Source organism: Narcine bancroftii, chromosome 6, assembly GCF_036971445.1.
Source record: "Narcine bancroftii isolate sNarBan1 chromosome 6, sNarBan1.hap1, whole genome shotgun sequence".
Classification (NCBI taxonomy): domain Eukaryota; kingdom Metazoa; phylum Chordata; class Chondrichthyes; order Torpediniformes; family Narcinidae; genus Narcine; species Narcine bancroftii.
In genome coordinates this window covers 140,603,787-140,615,947 of record NC_091474.1, presented here as the reverse complement: position 1 = coordinate 140,615,947, position 12,161 = coordinate 140,603,787, and the positions used below count along the sequence as shown (strand labels likewise).

General features: G+C 37.4%; 1 protein-coding gene across 1 annotated transcript in view; it reads left to right on the top strand.

Moving 5' to 3' along the window:
* Positions 1-12,161, top strand: part of LOC138736530 (myelin transcription factor 1-like protein) — a 461,086-nt gene that overhangs the window by 130,771 nt on the left and 318,154 nt on the right. Inside the window, exons 3-5 of the mRNA XM_069886189.1 lie at positions 9,352-9,406; positions 9,587-9,620; positions 9,917-9,979. Of these exons, the coding sequence (XP_069742290.1) occupies positions 9,352-9,406; positions 9,587-9,620; positions 9,917-9,979 (152 nt within the window). The remainder of the gene's footprint in view (positions 1-9,351; positions 9,407-9,586; positions 9,621-9,916; positions 9,980-12,161) is intronic.

The following is a 12,161-nucleotide window of genomic DNA, read 5'->3' as shown; positions in this document are numbered from 1 at the left end:
GAGGTCCTGAGTTAAGGAAATCCAGGATTCAATTACACAGAAGGGTGTTGAGTGCCAGGATTCAATTACACAGAAGGGTGTTGAGTGCCACGTCTTGGTGATGCTGAACTGTTTTGAGGGGATAATTGTGTTCAATACTGAACTTAGATAAACTCCCAGATGTCAGAACCAGAAATTTGTTGTTTTGCAGGAGAATCACATTTATATAATCCACCTTCCAAAATAAATAAAAATAGTACAAAAAAAAAGTCAAGGGAAGCTAGAGTCTGATGTTCATTGTTCATTCAAGAATCTGATGGCAGCGGGGAAGAAGTTGTCCTTGTGCTGCTGTGTTCTCATCTTCAGGCTTGTGTACCTTTTTCCTGATGATAGCAGAGTGAAGAAGGCATGGCCTGGGTGGTGGGGGTCTTTAAGGTTGGACACTGCTTTCTTAAGACACCACCTCTTGTAGATGTCCTCCATGGAGTGAAGACTGGTGCCTGTGATGTCGCAGGCTGAGTTAATAACCCTCTGTAGATTTTTTCTTGTGCTGATCATTGGTACCTCCATACCAGACAGTGATGCAACCAGCCAGAATGTTCTCCGCAGTACACCTGCAGTAATTTTTCGAGAGTCTTTGGTGACATACCAAATCTCCTCAAACTTCTCATGAAGTATAGCTGCAGGCAAACCTTCTTAAGGATTGCATCGACATGGAGGATCCAGGACAGATCCTCGCAGATGTTGATGCCACGAATTTGAAGTTCTTGACCATCTCCACTCCTGACCCCTCAATGAGGACTGGGTCATGTTCTCCTGACTTCCTCCTTGCTATCATTGAGTGCAAGGTTACTGTTGTGACACCACTCAACCAGCTCATCTATCTCCCTCCTGTATGCTTCCTCATTTGCCGTCTGTGATTCTGCCGACAACCGTGGTGTCATCGGCAAATTTATAGATAGCATTTGAATTGTGCCTGGCCACACAGTCTTGGGTGTAGAGTGAGTAGATCAGTGGGTTAAGCACACATCATTGAGGTGTGCCTGTGTTGATCATCAGTGTAGAAGAGACGTTTTTTCCGATTCATACTGACTGTAGTCTTCTGATGAGGAACTCAAGGATCTAGTTGCTGAGGAGGGGTGCAGAGGCCCAAGGTTTGGAGCTTGTTGACAAGCACTGAAGGAATAATTGTGCTGAATGCTGAGCTGTAGCCATATGCTAAGGAACCAAGGCTTTAGTGAGGGGAAAAATAGGAAGAGAATCAAAATTTGCAAGGAAATGGTGCTGTGGAAATACTTTCTTTTTAAAATATTTTTATTGAGTTTAACATACAAGCATGAATACAGAATTGACAATTACATAATCATTCATTTGTATACAAGTAAGCATGCATGAACAAAAAGCAAATGAAAAAAAGTTGATAAACCTACATCAATAATTGCCTATAATACCTCAAAAACATTTAATGGAAATTATCTATGCAACCATGTTAAACATGTTTATTGAAATAACATATAAAGGAAAGTGGGGGAAAAAACCCTAAAAATTAAATCTAATCTATCCTCTCCCTCTAATCAAGGTTACCCTATAAATTAACAAAATCAGTAATGTGGAACCACTGTAGACCCCCAGAGAACAGGCAATGAACCACTGGAACATACAAAAATTGTTAATTCTTCCAATTATAAAAACATTTCTCAGAATGGGCCCCACAATTTCATAAATGAAACTTTCAATCTTTAATATTATATCTAATTTTCTATAAACTTAAATAGGACATTAAGTCATGTAACCACTGTGCATGAGTAGGGGATGAATCATCTTTCCATTTCAATAAAATGGCTTTTCTGGCTATCAATGTGATGAAAGCAAAAACTTTTTTCTGAGATCCCTGTATGTTTATTTGAATCTTGAGAACAACCAAACAAAGCAAACAATGGGCAAGGTTCCAAATTAATTGTTGATAAAGTTTGGAAAATGTCTTCTCAGATTCTCTCTAAATTTGGACACTCCCAAAATGAATGGATCAGAGAAGCTTCAAAAATGTTGCATTTCTCACATAATGGATCAATATGTGTACCACCTCAAATTATGATAAACAGTGTCTTGCACAAAATGAGGAATCATTAATCAAGCTGAGAGTAGGGTTCTGACCTTCTGAAAATGGTAAGTTCAAATCTTGTTCCCAATCACTCTTGATCCTAGCCATGGGAACTGAATTTAAATCCAATACATTATTATAAATACATGATGTTAATGAACCATGAAAATAAAACCATAAATTTAGAAAAATCAAGAATATTAGTCGCTGAAAATCCAAACTTATAGACTGAACAAAATCTCTCATTTCTAAATATCTAATAAAGTGTCTGTAGGAAAGATTAACTTTATCTGATAATTGTTCAACAGAAGCTAAATTATCTCAAATAAAGAGATCATTAAAACTTTGAATACCTATTCTATGCCATTCCTTGAAATCTGCGTCCAACAAGGTTGAAAAAGATGTTTATCTATAATTAGTGGAAAACCTTTAATTCTGAAGAATTTCCAAAATCAAGCCCAAATTCTCAACCTATCTCTCATTAAGGGATTATGTGTTAATTTGGAAAGGGAAAATGGTAAAATAAAATCCTAAAATTGTCAAACTAGAAGTTTTTGTGGAGAACTGCAATTCCATTCCTCCCCAAGAGAGGTGATATATTGCCTTGTACAAATGTAACAATAAAAGAAAATTGCATATGTTAATCTCCCAATAGTTCAATCTAAAATGTGGAAGTGATAAACCTCCATTTAATGTGGCCTTCTGAAGATGGGCTTTGCACAAGTAGAGTATCTCCTGTGGTCACTGGGGTGCTTTTGCAGGTTATTCCATTTTTCAGTTTAAAATAGTGAAAGAACATTTCCAATAATTTAAGGATTACAATTGCAAAAAGTTATAAAAACATTGAAAGCTTATTTCTGGGTATTACTCAATATGAGCATACTATCATTATCGGGTTGGTCACCCTTATCTATTACAATGATGGAACATATTAATTTGATTAAAATGAATATTTTACCTATATTTCTGTATCTTTTTAAAGCATTTACCAATTTTAATCACCAAATCCTTTCTCAGCTCACTGGATTTGGCTATTTCCACTTGTATGGCAAGAGGAGAAAAAAACAAAACCATGTATAAATAAAGTGCTGTGGGAATTAATTGGACAAAATGCTGTTAAATGCCCAGATCCTGATTACCTCCATTCCAAAGTATTAATGGAAGTGGAAGTAATGGATGCATTGGGGGGTGCTCATCTTCCAAAAATGTTTTGACTCTCCCTTTTCCCATCAACTCCCCAATGCAATGTTACCTGAATACCATAGGCAATTTTGTGGTCAATTGATCTACCAACCTACAAGTCTTTGGAGTGTGGTACAAAACTGGAGCACCTCTGGGAACCCATGTATACATTGGAAGAAAACTGCACAAAGGCAGCATAGGTCCGAACTGAATTCAGGTCACTGAAGCCATGAGGGGCCAAATGTAATGTTATTCCACTGGTTTGCATATCAGATTCAAAAACCTATCTAGAGTATTTTCCTTAAAATGTAGTCAATGGAAAGGCTGAGTATTTTAAATAAGGTGGCAGGTCATTAAAATTTCATCCAGTTGAGGGAGATTTCAGATGCTGTGGTTGTCATTAGCACAATGAAATTCTGAAGGAACTCAGCTGGTCTTTTCAGCATCCATAGGAGACAAAGATATATTGTCACCGCTTTGAGCCTGAGCCCTTCTTCAAGGAAAAATCAGAAAAGGCAGAGCAGGATGTATCAGAAAGCCTCAGAATTCAAACAATTGGGGAGGAATCCAGACCAACAAAAGGTGTTAATTGGATATGATAAGGGACTAGGTTGACTTTATCATGTCTGTGCGAAAGGAGACAGCGAATGGAGAGATGATAGGTTGGATTAATGGAGGTGTACAATCAAAGCAGAGGCGATTGTAATGAAAGGTCAATAATAATGCCATCTGGTCAGAGGGTGTCCAGTTGGAAGATGAGGTGTTGTTCCTCCAATTAACAGTGGTCTCAGTCTGGCAGTACATGAGACGATGGACAAACATGTTGGTAAGGGAATGTGAAAGAGAATTGAAATGGGTGGCCTCTGGGAGATCCACACTATTGTAGCAGACAGAGCTGAGGTCCTCAACAAAGAGATCTCCCAGTTTGTGTCCAGTCTCTCCGAAGTAGAGGAGATCACAGAGGGAGCACAGGATGGAGTAGGTGACCCCTGCAGATTCACAAGTGAAATGTTGCTTCACTTGGAAAGACTATATGTAAGCGGTCACAGGGGTAGGTCCCATGGGGGTGGTTGGTGGGGAGGGAGGAGTGGGCAAGGGAGTCATGGAGAGGGTGGTCCCTGCAGAAGATGGAGAGGGGAATATGTATCTCATGGTGGGATCAAATAGTAGGTGGTGGAAATGGCGGAGGAGGATGTGTTGGATGCAGAGGATGGTGGGGTGGTAGGTGAGGATGAGGAATCCTGTCTTTGTTGCGCATGGGGAAGATGTGTGGGTAAAGGAGGATATGCGGTTGGGTGCTGAGTTGACTGTAGTAGAGGGAAATGAGTCAAGTGAGACTATTCCTATATTAGCCAAGGTGTCCACAGGTTTTCATGATTTATTTTTCCTTTATCTTCTGGTCTCTATGGCTTCAGGCCCACCAGTTGACTTGACTTCTGACTGCTACTTCAATTTGGGTAATTCGAAAAGGAGAATAAATGCCATATTTGCCAGCCAAGACAACATTCTGTGATTGAATAAATAACAAACCTGCTGATAATAGTCGACTGCTGCAACTTAAAATGTATTTGTCGATTTGGTGCAAAGAAAATCTTCATTTCCCTTTACTTTTTTAAAGTTTAAAGTTAGCTTTAAAGTTTAAATCATGAAAATTTTGATTGACTTTTTATTATTGTTTTATTATCAATCCAATTCTCAAAGGTGTTAATATTTCCCTTGTGTTTCTATTGCAATAAACCTTGACTATGTTCTGAAATTGTTTATTTAAAGAGATATACCAATCACTCTTGTGGGTATTCAATGCTAGTCATCTCACTTTAGGAAGGAAGTGAAGTTATTTGAGAGATATTGACAGGAAGTGTCACAGGAATGTGGACTGTTAGCTAAAAGTTTTGACTTAAGAAGCTTGGCTTGTTCTCCTTGGAACAAGTTGGATTAATGGAGGTGTACAATCAAAGCAGGTTTAAACACCAGAAATAAAAGGTCAAAAGCACAACAAAGTGCAGAAATGCAAACCTAGAGCAAAAAACCACTGTTGTTGGAATTCAGCGGGTCAATCAGTGTCCATGGAGAGAAAAGGGCAGTCAATGTTTTAGATTGAACCTCTGCTTTGGGACTGAGACAAGAGAGGAGAGATATGGATTGTTACAGAGAGGGGGAGAGGTCTGTTTGTGATAAATGCGTTGAGGGAGAGTGAAGGATGGTGATGAGATGAACCCAGGGGGGGAAGTTAGAGTGGTGGGGTGGGGAATCTGATAGGTGAAAATAGACAATGGATAAAATAATGATTTAGTGGGACGGAGGGAAAAAACAGGAAGCAGATTGATCCTAAATTCTGGCAACATTTTATAAATTAAAGGAAGCTATTCTTATTAGTGGATGTTGCAAGGTGCATGGAGGACAAACAGAAAAATGTTGGCAGGTGATACAAGGAACATATGAGGAAGAATTTTGTTTAAACTAAGAAATTAATTATGAATCTGGATTTCAAGGGTGATGGCAATAGAATCATTCAAGGCTTTTGAAAGGAAATTGAGGAAATAATTTACAAGAAAAGAATGCAGGGATGGGGAAAATAAGATAGTACTACCAGTGGCTAGTATTGATGTGATGGACTGAAAGATCTTATCTGCCCTAAAAATTCAATGATTCAGTTCTATGATTTTAAAATCTATAATCTTCATGGGATTATTTGGAAATAAATCTGACATTAATCTCAATGATGCATCTGGTAGATTGAGCAATTCTTGTTGTTTTATGTTTGTATCATCTTCAGCATGGAACATAGAACATAGAAATCTACAGCACAATACAGGCCCACAGTATTATGCCCACTAGAATTTCCCTATTGTAAAACCCTCCATTTTTATCAGTTCTGCATATCTAATAGTCTCTTAAAAGATCTTATTGTACCTACCTCCACCACCATTGCTGGCAGTACATTCCTTGCACCCACCAGTCACTGTGAAAAACCAACCTCTTGCATCCCCTTATACTTACTCCCAAGTACCTTAAATCTGTGTCGGTCATGTCAGACATATCAGCCCAGGGTAAAAGCCTCTGGCCATCTGCACAGTTAATGCCACTCATCATTTTATATACCTCTGTCATTTCACCCTTCATCCTCCTTCACTCCAAGGAGAAAAGACCAGGTTCACTCAACCTACCCTCGTAAGGCATTCTCTGCAATCCAGGCATAATGGAAACTCAATCAGGAAACGTTGCTTTCTAATATTCTGGAATCAGCTCACCCCACCCGCTTTCTTTTTTCTGATGGCTTGATTTGGTTCCAGGAGTCATTTCAGTATTTCATGTACATTCTCCTCTTCTGAATCTCAGTTGTGAACGTTGCTGGGCTTTCCAATCACACAGGGCGTCAAGGCCAAGTCTGGTGCTAACCTTAGCCAACAACTCCACATGAACACCATCCCTAGGCTATTGGCTGAGTTACCCCTCATTGAATTTACCAACTACAGCAATTCACCATTAAAATAATTGAGATGAGCCGGCTCGATGCAGATAAAATGTTCTTTTTGCATCTTGGGACATTCTAGCCTTTATATTTGATGTGGTGCATCTTATTGAAACTTCAGAACAATCCAATTTATGAAAAGAGAGTAAAGTAGTGACTCGAATCATAATTTACATTTCTGTATCAATTATTTTTTAAATTCACACAAATTAATATGTTATTTTGGTTGCCGATTACATAATAAGAAAATGTTTGTTTGAAAAACAAACACAGAATATAAGATTGAACTGCAACCACAATTTGGGCCAGTATCCCCTTTGCCTCATTTTACACAGTTCTGTAACATAAAATAAAAATGAGACGTTAAAGTCTTACTCTAGGATGCATTGGATAACAGCAGTAAGAAGAGCTTAAAATAATTTTTGTAGCTCCGAACGAACATGCACTCATGATTATCAACTTGCGGTATTCGAACATTACCTCTGTGCTAGCCTTTGTAGCAGTTAGCAGCGTATAGCTCTGAAGGTTTATTTGCTTACATTCTTCTACCAATCCCTGATTCATCAGTCATGCATTCTCAGTGGGCATTGTGCCTGACAAGTTTTTTTTTAAAAACTTGCTCTGGTTTCTCCAACCGTGGGAGGAAATGACCTCATTATTCTTACAGTTTGGTAGGAAAGAATTTCCTCCCTCGTGGCCTGCTGTAATTTCAGCAAGCTCCGATTTGCTTGTTTCAATCTAACTACTCAAAGGACATTTCAACCTTTAAATAAAATATGTTTGATGCGATTCTTTCACTTATTTATTGTACATAACATTGATTACATTTTTGCAGAGAAATTAACTTTACCGGAAGGAAGCATTTTCTAGTAATTTAATATCACTGTCCTTCTATCTCTCATAGATGTTACCAAATCTTTCTTGTGTTGTCCCTTCTAGGCAATAATCATAACTCATTCTCTCTGATGTTTAACTTTCTATTTGCCTTAATTAAGAAGAAGGATTTTTAACCTGGAACATAGGAGCTTCTTTATCACTTTTTGAATTCATTGCTGGTATTGAGTTTAGGCATTTTTAAATGTGGAGTATCCTGTATTTTATACTGGTGGGCAATAATCAAACTTTAGAGCAAACCCCTTAGCTGTAATAGTACGTCATTCACATCTTTCACACTAGTTATCCCTGAAGTATTTTGTGTGATCTTTTACTAGATTGGTTCCAAAATATGGATGGTTTTGCACAGACGTAATACCAAAAAGAAACTGCATTTAATATGGACAAATTATTTTAACCCTTACAGCCAGTAAAAAGAGAAGCCTTCTATCATAGTTAATTCAAACTGAAGACAATGTTGATATTAGGACAGCAACTATTTACAATGACAATTTTTGGAAAGAAATGGAAGTACATGTATATAAGAAATAAAATTATTGAATTTGTTTCTTTTATTATTAATCTACGCCATTATTATGTCTTTCACTTTTCCAAATTGTAGGGTATCTAGTGTTTATTTAAATCTGTTCTTGAAATATAAAGGGATCAATACCACAAAAACAAATATGTACAGTGATATTAAATTACAAAAGTCCAAATGAAGACACAAGTGCAAAATGCAGTGGAGTTTATCTGAATGAACATGTTGAGTATACCCTGGGCTTATATCAAAGCATGTGCAAAAAGATGCTTCCTGGCGATCATCACTCTTTTGGTCTGGAAGTGTCAAAGAATTGACTGGTTAACGTTTTGAGGAAATTCTGTAGTCTTGGCAGATGTACTTGTGCATCAGGTTCTTATTGTAAACTGTTACCTGATTGGTAATAAATTTTCTAATTTTTCAAAATCATTTGATATAGATTTTAGCCATTTTTCCTTTTGTTTCCAAGAGATGAAGGTTTAGAGCTGCAAGTGCAAGGTTGATCAAAAAGAGTGTCCTGGTGGAGAAATTTAGTTTACATTTGTAAATGTTCGCTGTTTGCATCAAAATTTTTGTTTTACATTGCTTTAAGTGAAACTTTCTTTGAGTCAAATAGCAGAATGAAAGGCAACTATCTCTAAAATATTATACAGAGTGAAGGCAAAGTCATGCACCGAGGACCAGAGAATGCTGTTTTGTCAGGTTGTTCTTGTGCATTTGGATGATAATAAACTTGAACTTAAACTTGACTCATCAAGCAAAATATTATTCCTAGATACTTCTATGGTGCAATAATATGTGGTCCTGAAGCATTTGGCAGAATTTTGGATTTTGCAATTGAAGGGGTTCATCTTTGAAATAGATTTGAGTATATCTTTAGTGTTTCAATTTATAATTCTCCCGTAACTGGGAGATTTTATCCTAATTAATTTTATTGCAATTAATATTGTGGTTACATTAATTAAAGCAACTAACCATGAAAAATATGACATGTTGCATTAAAAGCATCGAAGTCTTTTTTTTCGTTTAAGTGCAGACTAAGGTTTTCTCTATTATCATACACATTCAAGTCATATTTTATTAGTTTTTAACAGTGGGTAGGGAAGTAGGTAGAGGCTTGTTAATAAATCCTATAACACACTTTGACATGCTGCATATGAAGGTCTGGATAAGGACACTGAATGCCTACTAATCTGTTTTCAGATGGAGGCGGATGCAGACCAGAAGCGTCACCGCACACGCTCTAAAGGTATCCGAGGTAAGGCTATTGGCTCAGTAAATCAGTCAAACCCCAGCTCAGGGTGACCTTCATCCACCAGAGCCTCTCTGCTTGTCTCATCCTGACTGTAGTTATCATGGCAACTTACTGGCTGTTATATATGAAGAACCAGGTAATTATAAGAGATGATAAACCTGTGTTGTTTTCATTTCTCCCCAGTCCCCATAGAACCTGTAATCCAAGAACTGTTCAGGTGAGTGCTCAAACTAAAAGAATTTCACCACATAAGCAATTCTGAAATGTCATGCTTTTTAATGGATAAAGCACATTGTCACTTGCATTGGTGGTCAGCTAATGTCAGGCTGCTCTGGAGAAATTGATTCTCCTGGGGCTTGCTTAAAAAAATAAATCCAGTAATCCAACTTTTTTCTTTTTTTTAGTCTATTTCTCCTTCATGTACCCTCGCAGACGTGCATATGTGCGCATGTTTGCATACATGAATCAGTGACAATGACAATTATCACAATTAAGCTTTTCTCTCTTTTTTAGTTGTCCAACTCCTGGCTGTGATGGCACAGGCCATGTTAGTGGGAAATACGCAAGGCACCGAAGGTAATCTGTGAGCTTCAATTTTCTTATTTTCTCTCTGAACACTGGAGTGAGGCAAATGCAATTAAAGTGTGATGTCTGAGCTCAGGGCTGCAAATGTTCCAGCTCTGCTGCACAGATTTAGCTTTCTTTTTTTTTAAATAAATGATGGGGAGCCTCTCAAATATACATGAATATCCAATTCCTGACACTTTGAAAATTGCATTTACAATATTCTGGAAAAAGAAACACAGCTGAATGTCTGCCTCAGACTGAGATGGAATTCTGTTCGGAGAAATGAGGCTGCGTTGGGTTTGACCATTATAAAATAAGGCAGTTTTGAAATGGAAACAAAGAAAATGTTTTAAAAAATTATTATAAAAATAACAAAAGGGCTAAAATAGAAAAATCAAGATGTATTATAGTTTTAATTTTATTTTCTTTTGTTTCATTTTTTCATTTTCAGATTTATTGCCAGAGTACATACATGACATCACATATAACCCTGAGGTTCTTTTTTTTCCTGAGGGCATGGCAGAATTACCACTAATTGGTTGTGCAAAAAATAAACTGTACACAGTGTAAACATGTAAACAAATAAAAGAACAGTAAAGAGATAATGAATTTAAACAGACTGTGCATTATCATGTAGACCCATAAAATTACTGAGGTTGATATCTTATTTTAATTAACCCCTTCAGATTTAAACAATTGTGCTGTGGTTCAAGGCAAAATTGTACAAAACTATATGACTAGATTAGCCAAGCTTGCTTCATGGACAGACCTGGAAGTGCTGTTTGTTTTTGAAAATGCGATGGACACGGAGGTAGCAATTGCCACTGCCAATTGTATGTCATACTGAAAGCAATCATTATACCTTGTACAGTGCTCTAAAGGGTTGCCGGTACTATTCAACACATATTAATGGAGGGAAGAAGAGACTACCTAATACCTTGCCTTTAACATGAAGAAAACATCATTGAGGGAAGCAAATGTGCACAAATATAAAATGGTTGGGATTTGTGCTTCTAGTGTAAACTGTCGATAAAATGGCATCAGGGTGAAAATTCTGAATCTGTTTTTTCATACAAAAAGCAGGAAAAAAATAAAGATGATATGATTGCACTGCTAAAGTTAGTCTTTTCCAAGCACCACTCTATTTTCCCTTTGAAAGATTTTTAACCAATCTCTTTGAAAATTTGATGAATTAATGTGTGAAATATGCATAATTTAACATTCCGAACCATTCGATAAAATTGTTTAATGGTTACAGGAAAAGCTCAATACTATTAAGAAAAATCTGGTGCAGAGACTATGGCATCTGATCTCTTCTCCTCCTAGTTCACACCACTGTGAAATGGGTGGCAGGCTTTTGTCAGCATTCAGCTCAGCCTTGCCTGCACTCGGCCCTGTTTCCAGGTTCAGCTGTTTTAAATAGGATAGAGTAACATCAAGGAAATCGACTGAATGAGTGTTGCTTCTCATTCCAAAGTTGGAGAAGGAAATTGCAAGGTCTGCAGGCTTTAAGGGAAATTTCTGTGCACATCTGCAGGTGTTCCACCTGCTGTTGAAATAGTGACAGAATAGTTTGCACTTCTTTTCATTTGTCCTGGACCTGGAACCAAAGGATATAGCTGTTTGAGTTCTGCCATTGTCCTTGGGGTTGAGAGAAAGGAAAAAAAAACATGTTGAGGCAGGAAGGACAGTGGGTAAATCTGACATGAGGAGAGAAAAGAATAGTGAATCGTAAGTGTTGTTGGTTTAAAGAAGAAGCTGATGAGGGCAGACCTGATTAATACCTCAAGTTGGGTTTGACTAATGAGCAATATATCCTGGTGCAACCTTCATTTTAATAATCTTTCTCTGCAGTTATTTTTATTGCCAGCTGTTTATATTTTTTTCTTACCCTGAGTTATGAAGCTGTCTGATCCACTTGCAGATTTTACCTTTTTGCCGTAGGAAAGTGAAGTGGCTCCATTTCTTTTCAATCTCTCGTGTGACGTCATAGCAACATGATTTATCTCCTCTTTCTTCCTACTCTTTCTAATCCTGGCTGTGATTTTTTTCTTTTTCTTGATCTTGTAACTTTTCCTTGTTTTAACCAGTAAAAGTCCCATGCTGGTCAATGAGGAGAGATCATTGGTCTGGAGCTGAGTCTCAACTCCTGGTGGAGACATTTAGTAAACGCAGACATTTAACTATGGTG